This window comes from Enoplosus armatus, chromosome 13 (assembly GCF_043641665.1).
Source record: "Enoplosus armatus isolate fEnoArm2 chromosome 13, fEnoArm2.hap1, whole genome shotgun sequence".
Classification (NCBI taxonomy): Eukaryota; Metazoa; Chordata; class Actinopteri; order Centrarchiformes; family Enoplosidae; genus Enoplosus; species Enoplosus armatus.
The window spans coordinates 18,353,601-18,368,685 of NC_092192.1; the positions used below are offsets into that span (position 1 = coordinate 18,353,601).

The following is a 15,085-nucleotide window of genomic DNA, read 5'->3' on the forward strand; positions in this document are numbered from 1 at the left end:
AAAATATGAATGAAGGGGGTTATAGATATAGGTATACATATGCTGCAAAAACTTAACCACAGGCAAAGAAAAAAGAAACGTGGATTTCTTGCCATAATCAAATGATGCTTCGTTGCCACCCGTTGCCATGTCAACGTCTAGGGAGACGGCCAGCATGGCAACGGAAACTATCATCATAAAATGGTACAGTAGTAGAAATAGCTAGACCAGGAGGGGGCAGGCTCTCCTGGGAAAAGGTCAGCGGAGAGGTCCAATGATTGGTCATGCGGCTCGCTGTCAGGAATAATGGTTGTAGGGTGGTAGAGGGTGCCCAATGCCATTCTGGTAGTGATGGTGCTGGCGGTGAGCGATGTACTCTGCATAACCCATTGTCATCTTCTCGCTACGGTACCTGGGAATGAGAAAAGATGTGTTGGTAAAGGCTAGCTGACCCTCATGTCTCTATACACTCTTTTTCTTCCTTGGGTTTTATATTGTGTTTACCTTGTTTCTATTTTAATCTTGCGTTCCACAACATCTGTTATTCACATATATGCCTTTATGCTTGTATGCATATACATGTCTGTCTTTGTGAAGCACTTTGGTGCTTTATAAATGAAATAAACTGAAACTGGAAACTCGTGTCACGTCAGAAAAGCTATGGTCAGCCACAGTCTGTGCACCTACTGTGACCCTGTACAATCTGTTTAACACACGAGTCAATACTAGACTAGGGATCAGAATCGATGCAGCAGAACCAGAGATATTGTCTTTTGTGTTCCACGCATTCTTCTTCCTTGTCAAAACCTAGCACCAACATTACCCGCAATGCAACTCAACCGCCAACAGTTCATTAGGAGATTTGGGTGTGTTATGCTAGCAGCAGCTCATGTAGCCTCGAGCCACTTGCCTCAAGCAGAGATGAGGAGGGGGCTACAGAGATCTGGTAAAGTCATTTTTTTCTAACTCCACATCCCCAGATTGGTTTCATTTTCAAACTTGTAATCTTCAGCCCCAACTGACGCTGAGGACATTTATTTCGCACACCTCCCTCTGGAGCCACAAAAGGCTTTAAACTCCTCAAGACCTGTAAACAGACTTGAAGATGTGTAAAACACGTCTCATTCCCCTTTAAACAACTTGAGTGGCAGAGGATATACTGTATCTCAAAAGGAGGACAACACTGATTTAAGAGTCTGTATCTGATCATACACTTGTCCTTTTAAAACTTGTATAAGCTTTATGATGGTTCAGTTCTACCAATTCTGCTTGGCTGGGAAAACAATGTAATTAATGTGCATTAATCAGAGACTTTGGTCCCATCAGCTAAAATGTCAGTATTTTTCTGATGTTTGGGAACATGGATCTATGTTTAAGTATGTGGAAAACAAAGAGTGCATCAGTGACATATTCATAGATCAGCATGTCTGTGGGTAACAGTTAAGTGTAACCTTACCTGGTTAACTTAATGGTCTTCCTGAAGTCATTTGTGATGGGAGCTTTGTAACCTCCCTTTCGTAGTAAGGAATCTATGGTTTGAATGTGGTCCCAACCTTGATGAAATGAGAGTTCAATCTCTTTACACATTCCTGAAAATCCACATCTAGCACAACATACATCGTCCTTGTAAAAAGCACAAAAAGATCTAACCTTGCTCCTTTGCAACCTCCGGTAGGTAGGTGGCGGTGCGCTTTGATCCTTTTTCATTGAAAAACTCTATCCTAATACCGTGAACACCCACCTAAAATTCAAGAGAGGCATGACAAAGAAACAATGTAATTCTCACCCCATAAACTGCTCTATCCAACAAAGTCAAAGATGTAAAAAGAACAAGCTGTTCCGTTGTAATTGTTCGTTAAGCCAATATGGAGAATGGATGCATCTGACAACCAAATGTAACATTTTTGGATTTGTTCAAACAGGTTACAGCTTGGGTAGAATTTCAATTTACTTCCTCCATTCCCTTCGCTTCAGTCTTGTTAGAAACAAATGAGCCACCTTAAAAACAGTGGAGGAGCTGCTGTGTATTAACAGCAGAATAGAGTGAGACACCCATGAATGAGCATTTAAGCTGTGGTGCACAATTCTCAAAGCAAATGTGTTAGGAAGCTGTGTCTCTTACCTCCCAGTCAAGGTAATCACCGACGTCTTCAAAGTTGGTGAGAAGAGACACTGAGCAGAAGAGGCGAGGCAGCTCATCCCTTGTCATAGGGGGGAAGCGGCTGTCTTTAAGGGCACTGCAGACATATAAGCACAAAGAAAACACCATTACAAGAGGTGATTCAGAAAATAATTATCAGTCAAGAGGCCCAATAGTTGGATTACTATGTGTATACAGAGGCCAGTGTGGTCGCAGCATGGACTCTGATCATAGCTGCTCACAGCAGCTCAGTGCTGTTTGTAGTGTGTGTGTCTGTACACAATACCACTAAGAAGCTGTGTGTGTTTACATGTACTTGACAGCTCAGCTGTGTCTGCCCTCAGGTCAAGAAATGCCAGTGAAGAAATTCTAGATACCACACATTTACTGAGGAACTGTTAATACTGAAAGACTCACTCTTTTCTTACGTATAGTATTCTAACAAATGTCACTTTAAAGTGGCAAAATAAAGTTTCACTTCTCTACACACACCTGCCCTTGGGGACTCTCTCATTTATTTGTCACGTCATGTAATGTGTTACATGACAATCAGTAACATAAATACTGAATTCAGATTTCTAATTGTAACACTTGTCCAAAGCTAAGTAGTGCCCAACCAGCATTTAACCCAGCAGCCAGACGATCCATTGATGCATTCAGATCAACCACCAATGTAGGTTTAACCCGCGTCACTGTGTTCGTCTAGAAAGGGTGGAAGGCTGCCCCATACAACTACACAAGGACTCTTTATTATCACAACTTTACATTTTTGAATTAAAAACATCTTTTAATGTCTTCAACAGTCCATACATTACAGTTATAGTAAAGTTATCAATACATTTCATTTGTGTCACTGCCTGTCCTCTTGATCTCAATACCCCGTCTTTTCTTATTCTTTTCATAAACATTAATGAAAAACCTTCATGGAAAACTGGACATTTCTAACTTTTTTGAACCCTCAAAAAAATCCTGAATATGGGTTCAGAGACACACGCCCTAAACACTGTCACAGCAAGCCACATAAAGGAAACAGAACAAAACTAAATACTACAATAAACAGAAAGGATGTTTTTGCAGTTGTGTAAAGGCCAACTATCAGTTCTGGGGGTAATTTACTGCTACTGTTGTTGTTGTTCACTTTAAAATTTTCTATTTTACTATTTCACTATTTCTCCACAATCACATTTGGTCTACAGCTTCGAAACATAGAAAATAACATGTACTGTTGCTTACCTGGTAAGGGTGTACTCCCTGAGTCCTGAGTGCAGATTCATGGCAGAAAATGTACCTATACAACCCCTCAACCGCTTGTCTCTGCCTATTTTCCATGTGACAAACAGCGGGCTGAAAAACAAGAAAGGACAAGAGACCACGTTAAAGGAGCTGCACTTTAATAACGTGCATACCAGATGTACATCTCTGTACTATATAAACGCTGGGTACCGGCACACATCATCAGTTCATTCCGCTTTAGGTTGCCACAGCTGTTATTCACATTAAGTAAAATTGTCACTATTGTCTTTTACACCATGACGGATCCGTTTTCATCCAAGACAGCAGGCTTTCGTTCGTAGAACTGGGACATCTGTCCACTGGATAACATAGTAATAACTTTCTGCTCTTCTATGATGTTATAGGGATTTTCCAAGGTTTTTCTTTTTTTTTTTTTTTTTTTTTTTTTTTTTTTAAATGGTGGAACTGCCTCTGGTAAAGAGCATTAGCATGTAAATTAGCCTAGGGAAACACAAACTGATCACTTGAATTTCTTGCAAAATCAGATATAAAAATGCGTCACATGTCCAATAAATAAACACAGTATGGTGACAATGAATAACCCAATTAAATACTGCATAACAAGACCCATAAGTGCTTCAGCAGAGTATATTATGATAACAGTTTAAAGGTATCTCACTTGAGTTTGCATAAGTAATGGTAATTGAATAAAGCGTTTTGGAGAATGATACTCAATGTTGTGACATTGTTGGTAGGCATCGCAGTGGATCAGAACCAAAATTCTGAAAAACAGGGCAAGATTGCCATGCAGTATTATGTAAATAAGGATCAACACCCTTACTACACCAGACACCTTTCAGTTGTGTTTTCCAGTCACCCGTCAAATGCAACTCTGTCGGAACAAATACACTTCAGTTCGAAATCAACTGCTTTTCAATCAAGCTTTACTGCAGCCAAAAGTGTCTTTTTTTATGTTTCTGTGTTTTCTTCTTACTGTGGCTGAACAGGTCCAAAAGTAAACGATCTCACTTAAACCTTCACTGTGGAAAGTTCTTGTCACTTTCCCATCGAAGGTCTCACATGCCAAGCCAAATACCATTGCAGGGCTCCAGACTATTTTTTCCCTAAATATGAGCACCAGTCCAATTTTAAGCACCAATTGACTTTTGCAATTTTACTTGTCAATGATTAATTATTTGCCAATAGACAATGATTATTGTGCAAAAACAAATGTTTTCTTGTCTTCCTCTTATCTCCCACATTGTTCTCTTTCTTTTTTTATGGATCAGTATGGATCCTTTGTTTTTTCTAGTTGAGACACAGCAAAGCTTGGTGATTTTTTTCCCTCTCTCACTTTACTCTGAATGAAAACTGAATGTGGGTAAATTAAACTGTAAAGAGAAAGGGAAAAAAGGTTTTTAAAAAAATGAGCGGAGAGTGCTTCCTCCTGTGAAGAAATCAATACCAGAGCAAATACTGGCACTTCAACTTTGACACTGGTTCATACGCAATATTTATTTCTTTAATGCAGAAAGTCTTGAGCTAGGAAGTCCTATACGCTTTCAAAGTTTAAAAAAAGGCTTTAAAAGTCAAATTGAAAAAAAACAACAAAAAAAACCATGAGACAGTTACTCTGAACAAATCTTAAATTTTATTTTTAGCTTCTTGACATATTAAACAGCAGTTTTACAAAATCAAACCAAAAGTTCAGATTCAATATTGTACCAGTAGTTAAAAACAAAAAAAATTACAAAGGAACAAAACAGTACAGCTACAGCTCATAGGTGCAAATAGTCTAATGAAAAGTGGTGTCTAATGCTTACTACTGTAGACTTTGATGTATTAAAGACGTTTCTCGCAGCAGTTCCTCAGACAACCATTGCATGCTAACTCTCCTTGGCTTCATTTTACCTTTCCTGGATCATTTCCCCCCCTTCTCTGCCAGTGAGGAAAGGCTGGTGTCTTCTGGTGTTGTCCTCAAACGAGAAATTGACAGCGACAAAGGTTGATGAAGAAAGGAAAAGATTGCTAGTGTTCACCATTTTGTAGCACAATGGATAAGATATTGTGTATTAACAAGATAACATGCTAACTAGTTATGACTTTCAAATTGTAACCTTACATTTCAGTGTTTGCTTAAGCGTCCAATAGCTAAGAAAGTTATGTAACTTACGATATATATGTATGTTAGCTATCAAACATTACACAGTTAAAATTACCCCACCAGTTAACTACAGTGACAGTGATCACATCAAGCTATACAACCATTAAAGTTAGCTAGCTACATTAGCTGACCGGTTATGCTAACGTACCTGCAGCAATACTCGCTGGCTTGTGGGGTCCACACGTCTTCTTGTAGTCAAAATGAAGCAAAATGTTTTTAAAAATGTATGCTGTGCTGGCAGTCCTTGAAGCAGCTACCTTTGTGCACCGCTCTCAGCATGAGACCCTCTTTTTAGAGAAGACTTGCTGTTTTTACTAAGTGCCAACAAAATGTAAGCTAGACAGTCGGTCACCAGTCTAGACAGCAAAAAGACACACAGTCTCAAGGTTATGACATTACGACTTATGAAAAAAACAAAAACAAAGGGCACATTCGCCCAGGGCACAATTTTAGTACCACTGTCTCTAAAAAAATGATCACAAAATGTGACAAAATGTTCATGATCTGAGGCCCTGCATTGTTTACTCTGCAGAACACTGCGTCTATGTCAAATGTTGTAGTTGTTTTGAGCGTTTCAATAATTCAATCTGACAATGCCCCCGAGTGAAGGACATGTTGAGGACACCACAGACCGTAAGTATGAGTTTCTCAAACCCGTGGGAGTTTTCACATTGGCGGCCATTAGTCTACTACATTCCTGGTCATAAGTGGCTGGTTGGGTTTAGACCTTAGTTTCACGTGGTTAGGGCTGAGCTCAAGCTCAGACTTAAGCTCAAGCTCAGCTTCTCGAAGGGAGGTTGGGAAGTTTAAATATTGCTCAGATCAGTGATTTTGCCAGCTATTATTATATTATTATAAGTCAGCAGCAAACACTCAACTTTATTGAACTCCAAATGAAATATGAGCCTCACACTTTACTGGTAAGAAAAACTAGCAACATGGGATTTGACAAAACCTGTCCCAAGTCCTCACACCCTCTTGTCATGAGGCACTTATCTTGATTACACTGGTAACGTCATTTAATGTTCATGAAGGTTTAATGCACAGCGTGGACATTGAAGGGCATCTTTAAATTAACACACTGACACCAGAGGATTTTTTTTTTTTGGTGTTATCAATGGGAACACTAATCTGGCTTGCCAGGCTAGTCTGAGGCAACACTGGGAGAATACTCTTAGGAAGGACTGAGAAAATATTCTGTGGTGGCTCACACATTTGTCTTTGTCAGTGTCGGCGTGTGGACAAATTTATAGAGGCAACCGTGTATGGAATCAGTAATGTCTGACATTAATTCACAAATAAACAAAACAAAAAAAAAAACAAGTAGAGTGTTAATTTGCATTTATTTGACACATGTAGTTAGTTTGTCTAGTTAACACCAAAGGCATGGTACAGTGAGCTGTATCCACTCGGTCTGGGACGTGTCAATTCATTGTTCAGTGTTTGCAGCACCTCTGTGTGTTTTGATTGGTTCACATATTTGAATGTGTAAAGCCTTTTGCCTGGAGTTTGCTGGGGCAATTTTGAGATAGACTCTAGATGGAGATGTTAGCGTGATAGATTTAGTACACTTGTACAATTAAAGGCTCCACTATGTTGGATTTTCTTTCAAAAGGTCAACATGCCAAAATATTCAGTCAATATAGTGTCAACTACAAATGTAAAAAAAAAAAAGCCTTTTGATGTGAATGTGCAGAGTAAGGGAATGTGTTTACTGTGTCCAGTATGGAGGGATTGTCTCCCATAATAATTACCAGCAAACACCTTGAGAGTGTTTGAAGTGTTTACATAAATATGCACCATTCACAACTCATCATATGCTTCAAAATGTAAGCAACATTGTATTTTAGTGTCTGCATGTGGAAGTGCTAGACAGCTTTTCAGTTTTGACACTTTAAATTTGTCACGACAGTAGAAAGACACATTTAAAAACACAATACATGAATTCCTTTAACTATTTTCAAACAATACGTGTTCTTCGTCAATAAGTTACCTTGCCCATTTCATGATCAATACACTGGAATAGTTTGAAATTATTAACAAATCCTCTACAGCTACAAAATGTAAGTAAAATGCCCACAAACGCTATCACATTACAACGCTTGTATGAGGTGGGGTCGAAATGTTTCAGTGGAGGGCGCAGCAGTGCGGTTACAGGCAGAAAATGTACATTTATCAATCTTATCGTTGATGTGGTCATAACGCAAAATGTGAAAGATGTTCAGTGAATGCTTCAAAAGGTTAAACGTTGTGTTTGTTGGTCATATTCACTTAGCACAGCCAATGCTATTTGTAGTTAAATTTAGCCATTAGGAATGCTTAGTACTTAGCAAGAACCACCTTTTCTTTGTTGGTTGACGCTAAACTCGGCTGTTACCGTTAGTTTCACTTAATTAGAAAGTACACTTAAACCTGCTGTAAAACAAACGAGTTTTATGACCCGTTATCTGACCGTGATACAGTGAAGACTTTTAAATACATTTACCATGATATTAATAACTACAAGCTCATTAATGCTTCGCTGATACGCTAATGTAGCTCATAGCTAATAAAGCTAAGCCTAGTATGTGGCAACCGAGAGTTAATTGAGGGCAACTTAAAAGATTAAGAATACAAACGTTAACTTTTGATGTTTTGTATTTAGGCAGCTTAAACTGTATGTCCTTACTAGCAAAACTGCTACTTTTAAACCGAAAAAATAAGCGATGTTATCTCACTCGTTCCACGCTCTTTCTTTTAGCTTAAGTGTTAGTGGCTAGCACACATTAGCTGGTAGCAAACAGGCTTATAGCTAACGTTAGCCAGTGTTATTCGAGTTGGACAAACAGTATCGCAAAACGTTTCTTTAGCCGAGTAGCGACGGGACATCTAAAAACACTAAAAGTACATCACTCAGTGATAGGTAACATAGCTTGACAGCATCACATCAAATCATTCAGTATAACGTTTATGTTAGATTAGTGTAGCTACAGGCCACTGCAGACAGTCTCTTCGTCAAGGCCCACATTCCAACTTGGCCAAATTAAGCTATGATCGCGAGCTTTTCACGTTAAATTCATTATAAGTAAAATATTGTTTCGATGTGACAGTTTGTGCCCTTAACACTGAAGCAGGATCCAGAGGTGAACCGATCAAGTGTGCCGCAACAGACATTTGTTGAGTGAATACACCAATGAGGTTTGACATGCAGCAAAACAACAAAAGACAAAAATACTCACTAGGGATCATTTGTAAACCTGGGTGTTCTCGGAGGTTGGTATCCGTACAGATGGCAATACAGCACGTCAAAACAGAAGCAGCACATCTCCGCTGAGACGACCATTTTTCTGCCTCCACTTCCCGAACCAGGTCCCGAGCTGAGATTCGGGGAGAGGCCGGATGAAGTGTAACCGGCCGGGGCTGGGGACAGAGCGTTTGTGCCGCTGCTACCACTACTACTACTGCTGCCGCTAACGTTACCCCCGGGTCCCCCCAGGCCGTTGGCTCTGCTCACGTTCGCCGCTGCTGCAACGGTCGCGGAGGAGCCAATCCCCAACTCCGAGCCACAATGTCCGGTTCCTGCCACCCCGCTTCCCGCCCCCACCCCGCCGGGACCCCCCGACCCGGGCGATCCCGACAGTTTCTGCTTCTTCACCCCGCAGCACCCGGCCGCCATCTTGGAACAATCTGCACCGACACACCGCTTCCGACCCATAACCGTCACCGCGGGAAGGGTGGGGGGGAACGCCGACCAGACGTAGAAATCCCACTGCGTTGATACGTATGACGGACAATACTCCACTTTCACTCTTTTATTTTTTTGTCGGACGACGAAATAACCGATGTGGTGAGAAGACTGCAATGTCACCCTTGCGTTGCCTTTAAAAATGCGTGACTTCGCTACGCAAAATCCATAGCTGGATAAGCGTTTTTTCCATGAGTAGTTAGCCAGTCCAGCTTTGGACCACGGTGTTCCAGTGGATCACCGATAACGTCAAGTCCCAGACAAATATTCACCCCTTCTCCCTAACACGACACCATCCGATGCGATCTCAGTCAGTTCCCCGTAAACATACAAGTTCAGGGAGTGCACAGTCCGAACAGGCCGCAGATGACAGTAGCCAGGCGGTCCAGATGTGAAGCCGACAGCCAGTGCGCTGCAGCCCCGCAGCACACCTCTCCAAGTGGAAGCCGGGAGCTCGAGTACGCAGGACCCATAAGCTTCAGCACAAATTGCGCACAATGTCTTGGACAGCGTAGCTTCTCATTGCACCAGCTTGTTTGCTACTGCCTCACGAACTTCTAATTACACAACAGGCCCAGTATGTTGGAATTCCAGACGCTGGGATAACGCAGAGTAAAATGGCATCTGACAATGCAGGGTTGGCATGGCACAATGCAACGCATCAGCGCCGAGCAAGTCATTTCAGTAACGTTAGCCCACAGTTTGCACCTGCATGATGTCTGCTCTTGGACCTGGTTTAAAAAATCTCAATAACACCCCCGCGTCAAATGTAGAGCTGAAAGTTTTCAGTGTAGGTTTGTTCGGAGGTTGTCATCCGTTTATGGGGATACATATAGAAGAGCATTCCAGTCCGCGAGCCGTGAGAAATCCTCCGGGTTTGGCAACCCTCGCTCCGCACCCGCCTCTCAGCTGCTACCATTCAGGGCTGTTCGGGTAAAAGCCCTGTGATCAGTCTGTGGGCACAGGCATCGGTGTCGTCGGCACTCCGGAACCGGATTCAGAAAATGTGTTGCGCCCAGTCGCTACACATAATGCGTAGCTTCTCGGGTTATCGAATTTGCTATTCAAAAGAAATGTGCGGTGCTGTGGAAGCTTGCGCGCTCACGACGTTCATACGCGTGTATGGGTGCGTGCATGAAAAAGTATCGGTATCCCTAAACTATAAAAGGCATAGGACTAATGTGGTCATTCTGCTCTGTGCCTATTTAGATTTTCTACTTCAGTATGATGAATGCTGTAAAGAGAATTGATTTGCCAGTGTCTTTGTATTTCTCTGAGGTGATTTATTTTAGTAAAGTTTACACAGACTATGGTACTGTCTTTTTAAATAGTTCCTGTAAAAGTAAGTTGTCATTCTGGTTTTATTCTGAATGGCTAACATGAAATCTTGCACATATGTTCATGTGTTCATATGTTCAGGGCCAGGGCCAGTCATGAAACACTAAATACATATAAATACTAGAATCCTGTCACAAATGTCTCCTGTCTAGATCCGGCCCCCTGAATCATCCCCCCCCCCCCCCCCCCCCCACCCCCCTTCCATTCACCACCCCTTCCCTCTTTAGTCAGAAATAAATGTATGAGTAAAGACAGCAGTGACCAATGTCTAAATGTCAGTGATTAATACACATCGTGGGATCAGCTGAAGATGACCGTGCCTTGACTCATGATGCTGGGCTGAGTGTGCTGGAGAATGGAAACACTGCCCGACAAAGTGAAATATCGCCTGGGTGGGTGACATGGGGGCAGGAGATCTTGATTTCTGGATGCTAAATAAAACTCGATAAATCTAGACATTGAAATTATGATATGTATTTGAGGCTGTGTTCCTCCTCTCCCATGCATTCAGAATGCTAATTTAAAGTCAGCCACACACCTGTACCTACACAGGTTGAACTACATTTAAAGCAATATGTGTAAGGCTGACTACTGAAGTCAGTCTGGAAACTGAAGACTGTAATACAGATTCAAAGCACAAATGACTTTGACAGTTGTTTTTCCATACTTATTTTTCAATTGAATTTATGGGAAATCTGTCAGGAGAGATATATTTAATTATAAGTCATCCTTCTTTGAGGTTTATGGTCCAAAATACCTTTTTTATCTTCGTCAACACTGCATACTTAAAAATGGATTAGGCCAAGATAGTTTAAAGTGTCCAAACACAATCATCAGAATTCAAACCTCTCAAAGTAGATAATCTCAGAGGAAGGTGCTCCCTGTTGCCTAGCACTTAAAGCCTGGCTACAAGTAGAAAACGGGGAGAATATGTTAAGGTTTAGAGTAGCCTGTAATATCCTCTGTGCTATTTGCTTTATGTGTGGTGTCGATTCTCATAACAGGACCAGTGCTAATGACACTGATGTAAACGTCAGCAATAATGCAGTGCCAAAAAAAGTGCTTGTGCGCATATTAAACTTATCTTAAGGTTAACGGGCATTCAGCGTCCATTGGCTTTGTCTTCACCCCCATTTGGTGTCAAGTGCAGACATATTTGAGTTCATTATCTGGGCCAGAGCAGTAAGCAGTACCCCACAGACACCCCTCCCATAAAGTGCCCCATGACTGACTCAGCATAAGGCTTCAAGCCTGTTTTAAAATGTACTAAAATTTATTATTTTTGGCTCCTGTGGATATTGACTGAGCTTTTGCCTGGTAACAGGCCTCCTTGGGCAGACTGAAGTACATATTTAGCTAAATAATGCTTTACTCAGGTGTAACCATCATTCTCTTTCATGAACAACTTCCCTCTACCATATTTTATGTTTAATTTTATTGGGAAATGAATCTAGAAAACATTTAGGTCTTACAGAAACGGATGTGGTAACTGAATGCCTGATGTGGATTTAAGTGTTTTAGACTATTTTTGTTTTTTGTTAAATTTGTATTGTAAATGAGGCAAGTGCTCCTCATAACATTACTAAGAAACGGCAGCAGCAAATGACAGCAAAGCCCTTGAAAATCATTGCATACCATGTCTTTCCCATTTTACTGCGCAACAATATCCATGTAAAGGCTGTTGCATCACTCAAATTACTTTCCTTCTCTCTGAAGGTTGTTTTGAGATTATTCAAACTGTATAAAAAGAATGTTGTTTTACTGTGTAGACTAAAATAGTGACAGTAAAATATCCCATTTATTCATTTTATGATAACAGAAACTGCCAAGGTAGGCATTTCATTCATTTTACAGAATGATGTGGAAAATGGACAGCTTTATTGTCACATTCAGCACTGTAAAGTCTTGAAGTCTATAGATTAATCAGCTCTGATGGAATTAGAGCAATCTATGATGTAAGAGCAATCTATGATGTAATCTTGCTAAAATTTCACTAATAAAGTTCTGCACCAAGATGCTCAAATTCACTCTAATTAACTGATACTCAGCACACTTAATTATTATTTCAGCTACTTTACTTAGATTGCAATTCTTTTGATCATATGTTAAATGTTCACAGTTAAAGGGAAACCTCATTATAGAACGTTTAGCTTAGCAGAGCATGAGGCTGGTATGTACACTAGTGCAGCTGAGCAGAGTGTATCTTCTTCAAAACCCCATTCATGCAACCAGTGAACTTTAGGCATGGGTGATGTCACTGCAATGCAATCCACCCAATGTAGATTATCTTTTGAAACTACAACAGGAAAGGGGGAAGCAGGCTGAATTTCCTCTCATTTCCGCTACAGCATAAGAGTGGGCAGTGCTGTTCGAGGTCAAGGTGGCTTTAAGGTACCCCAACAGCCTGAGCTTCATATTGAAGGAAATCATAATTTAGTGGATATATATGGAGAGAATAGACCGGTTTGTTCCCATTCATTCACTGTCTGTTCTATTCTTGGGAGCAGAGACAATCTGGCATGTTGTTATTAGGCCCTGTGGCGGAATTTCCCGCAGCGGCAGGATTCACTCGCCTCTGAGACTATGTGCACAGTAGCTGACTGTGGACAGAGCGTGAGCCATACTAATGATAATTCAAATAAACAGAAAGTCCTGCGAGACTTCACAAGTGCTTCAAAAAGTCATAAAATACAAAATAACGTGTAGCCTATGGACTACACCCATGGTTGAATAAAAATGCATTTGAATGGGAGTAAAAGGGATGTGACGGATATTTTATGGCATATAATGACTATAGTTATCAGCAGGGGTTTGATCAATATCAATGACTACTTCTCCAGTTTCCTGCTGAGATTTCTGGATATCAAAACAATCACTAAATGTTGGCCTAGCTCATGTTTTGGCATAAAATCACTCCACCCATTGGAGTTTCAAGTCACTCCGAATTGTCCTTGTATAATACCTTGTGTATAATTACTTTTATGGCTTCGACTGCTCAGTAATGGATGATAAATAATCAATATGATGGTTATGTGTGCCAGAAATCAGCATCAAAAGACAGCAGTTTGCAATTTGTTGTAGAACACATCCATTGAATACCACTAGTGGATATGCTCCCATGGCTAACTCCTTCATACTGTGGAAACGTGACTTCATTGTTTATTTGTGGGGTCAACAGCGTCTGTCACAGGCGGGGTGGAGGCTGACATCTGTGTTGAAGAGGATAAGCTTTATCAATGTTGTTGCAGTCCCCTGTGGTCACAAGGTTGATGAGTACAGTATTGTGAAAATATTTTGGGGGAATATTCGAGTCCATGTTCTGACTTCTGGCACTATATTGCTTAGCTCTCTCTTCCCTGCAGAAACCTTGTCATAATTTTATCTGGACTAAGCTGTTTTCCCCTCTGGCTACCAGTGTAATGACCTTTCTCTTCCAGCCAGAAAAGAAGAGTCACTCCCCTTTTTCCATTGTAGGCTCAAAACTCATCTCATCAAGAGGGATGTCATGTCACCCACTCAGCTTCACTCCTGCCATTTCTTCCTCCTCTATGTGCACTTATCCTGAAGTTAAAATAATATATATCTCCTAGATTTTTACTTCTCAACTTGGCATGTTGATCCTACACAATTATGGAGTCACATGCTGTTGCCTGGGCAGCATGGTCTTGATGCTCACTCTCTTCACTCTGACTCACACCCTTGTTTTGTAATGCTGGTCACCTCGGAGGCCATGGACTAAGGTGATGAACTCTGTCAGGTAACAACAGTGATTCACCTCCTGTTCAATCTTGCATAAAATTGTTGCAATTTTTAGTAAGTAGGTGAATTCAGCTTTGAGGTCACCACAGAGAATTTAGTGAGAAGTTAACCCTGCCATCTTGGGTCTTGTGCAAGCAAAAAAAATCAACACACAAATCCATTTTGTTATTCATTTGGTTCACTGAAATGTGATCACTCTCACAGCCATACAAGTGATTGCCGTTCGGTTCATGAAAGACTGATTAATATATTATGGGGTATGTGCTCAGCTCATTGGGACAAGCATTTGAATGCTGACTCATTTACAGACTGGATGATTCGTTTCGACAGTCAGTTTCACTTTCAGTTTTTGTACCATAAAGTCATGATGAATTTGTTTACCGCCAGCTCCTTCAAATATATCCAGTATTCTGAATGCACCAAAATACTTACTATAGGAATTGAAATTGTTATCACTGTGGAGAAGACATAGGTTTAATTAAAGAGAAGACGGAGGGGGAATAAGGAACAAATAACTAAATTGGGAGCTGCATGTGTGTTTCATGTGTGTAGAGTACAAATGGTCAATGTGAAAGAACGGAATAAGTATTTCTTTGGTTTTTGTTGTTTTTTTAATCTTAGGCTGTACAAATACTGTGTTTTTTCTTTTATCCTGTAGAGGTCACTGACGCTGCCGAGTTGCGTTGACTCTGCCATAAACTACAAGTAGAAGAAGAAGGAGGAGGCGGAGCTGGCTGTTTGAAAGTGG

The 15,085-nt window shown here is 40.8% G+C and overlaps 1 protein-coding gene across 1 annotated transcript; it reads right to left on the reverse strand.

Annotated features, from left to right (window-relative positions):
• Positions 1 to 168: 168 nt before the first annotated feature.
• Positions 169 to 9,210, reverse strand: ammecr1 (AMMECR nuclear protein 1). The gene is made up of 6 exons (XM_070917840.1): positions 8,735 to 9,210; positions 3,353 to 3,463; positions 2,102 to 2,216; positions 1,630 to 1,720; positions 1,436 to 1,532; positions 169 to 391 (listed from the first exon to the last, which is right to left on the reverse strand). Exons 1-6 carry the CDS (start codon positions 9,208 to 9,210, stop codon positions 277 to 279), a joined length of 1,005 nt encoding a protein of 334 aa, XP_070773941.1. The 3' UTR covers positions 169 to 276.
• Between the last annotated feature and the right edge of the window lie 5,875 nt (positions 9,211 to 15,085).

Excerpts from the sequence above, each read along its gene's own strand:
- ammecr1 (XM_070917840.1), bottom strand. The coding sequence starts at position 9,210 with ATGGGTCGGAAGCGGTGTGTCGGTGCAGATTGTTCCAAGATGGCGGCC. Across the intron at positions 1,721-2,101 it reads GTGATTACCTTGACTGGGAG|GTGGGTGTTCACGGTATTAG; the intron begins GTAAGAGACACA and ends CTTGAATTTTAG. Across the intron at positions 392-1,435 it reads AAGACCATTAAGTTAACCAG|GTACCGTAGCGAGAAGATGA; the intron begins GTAAGGTTACAC and ends TCTCATTCCCAG.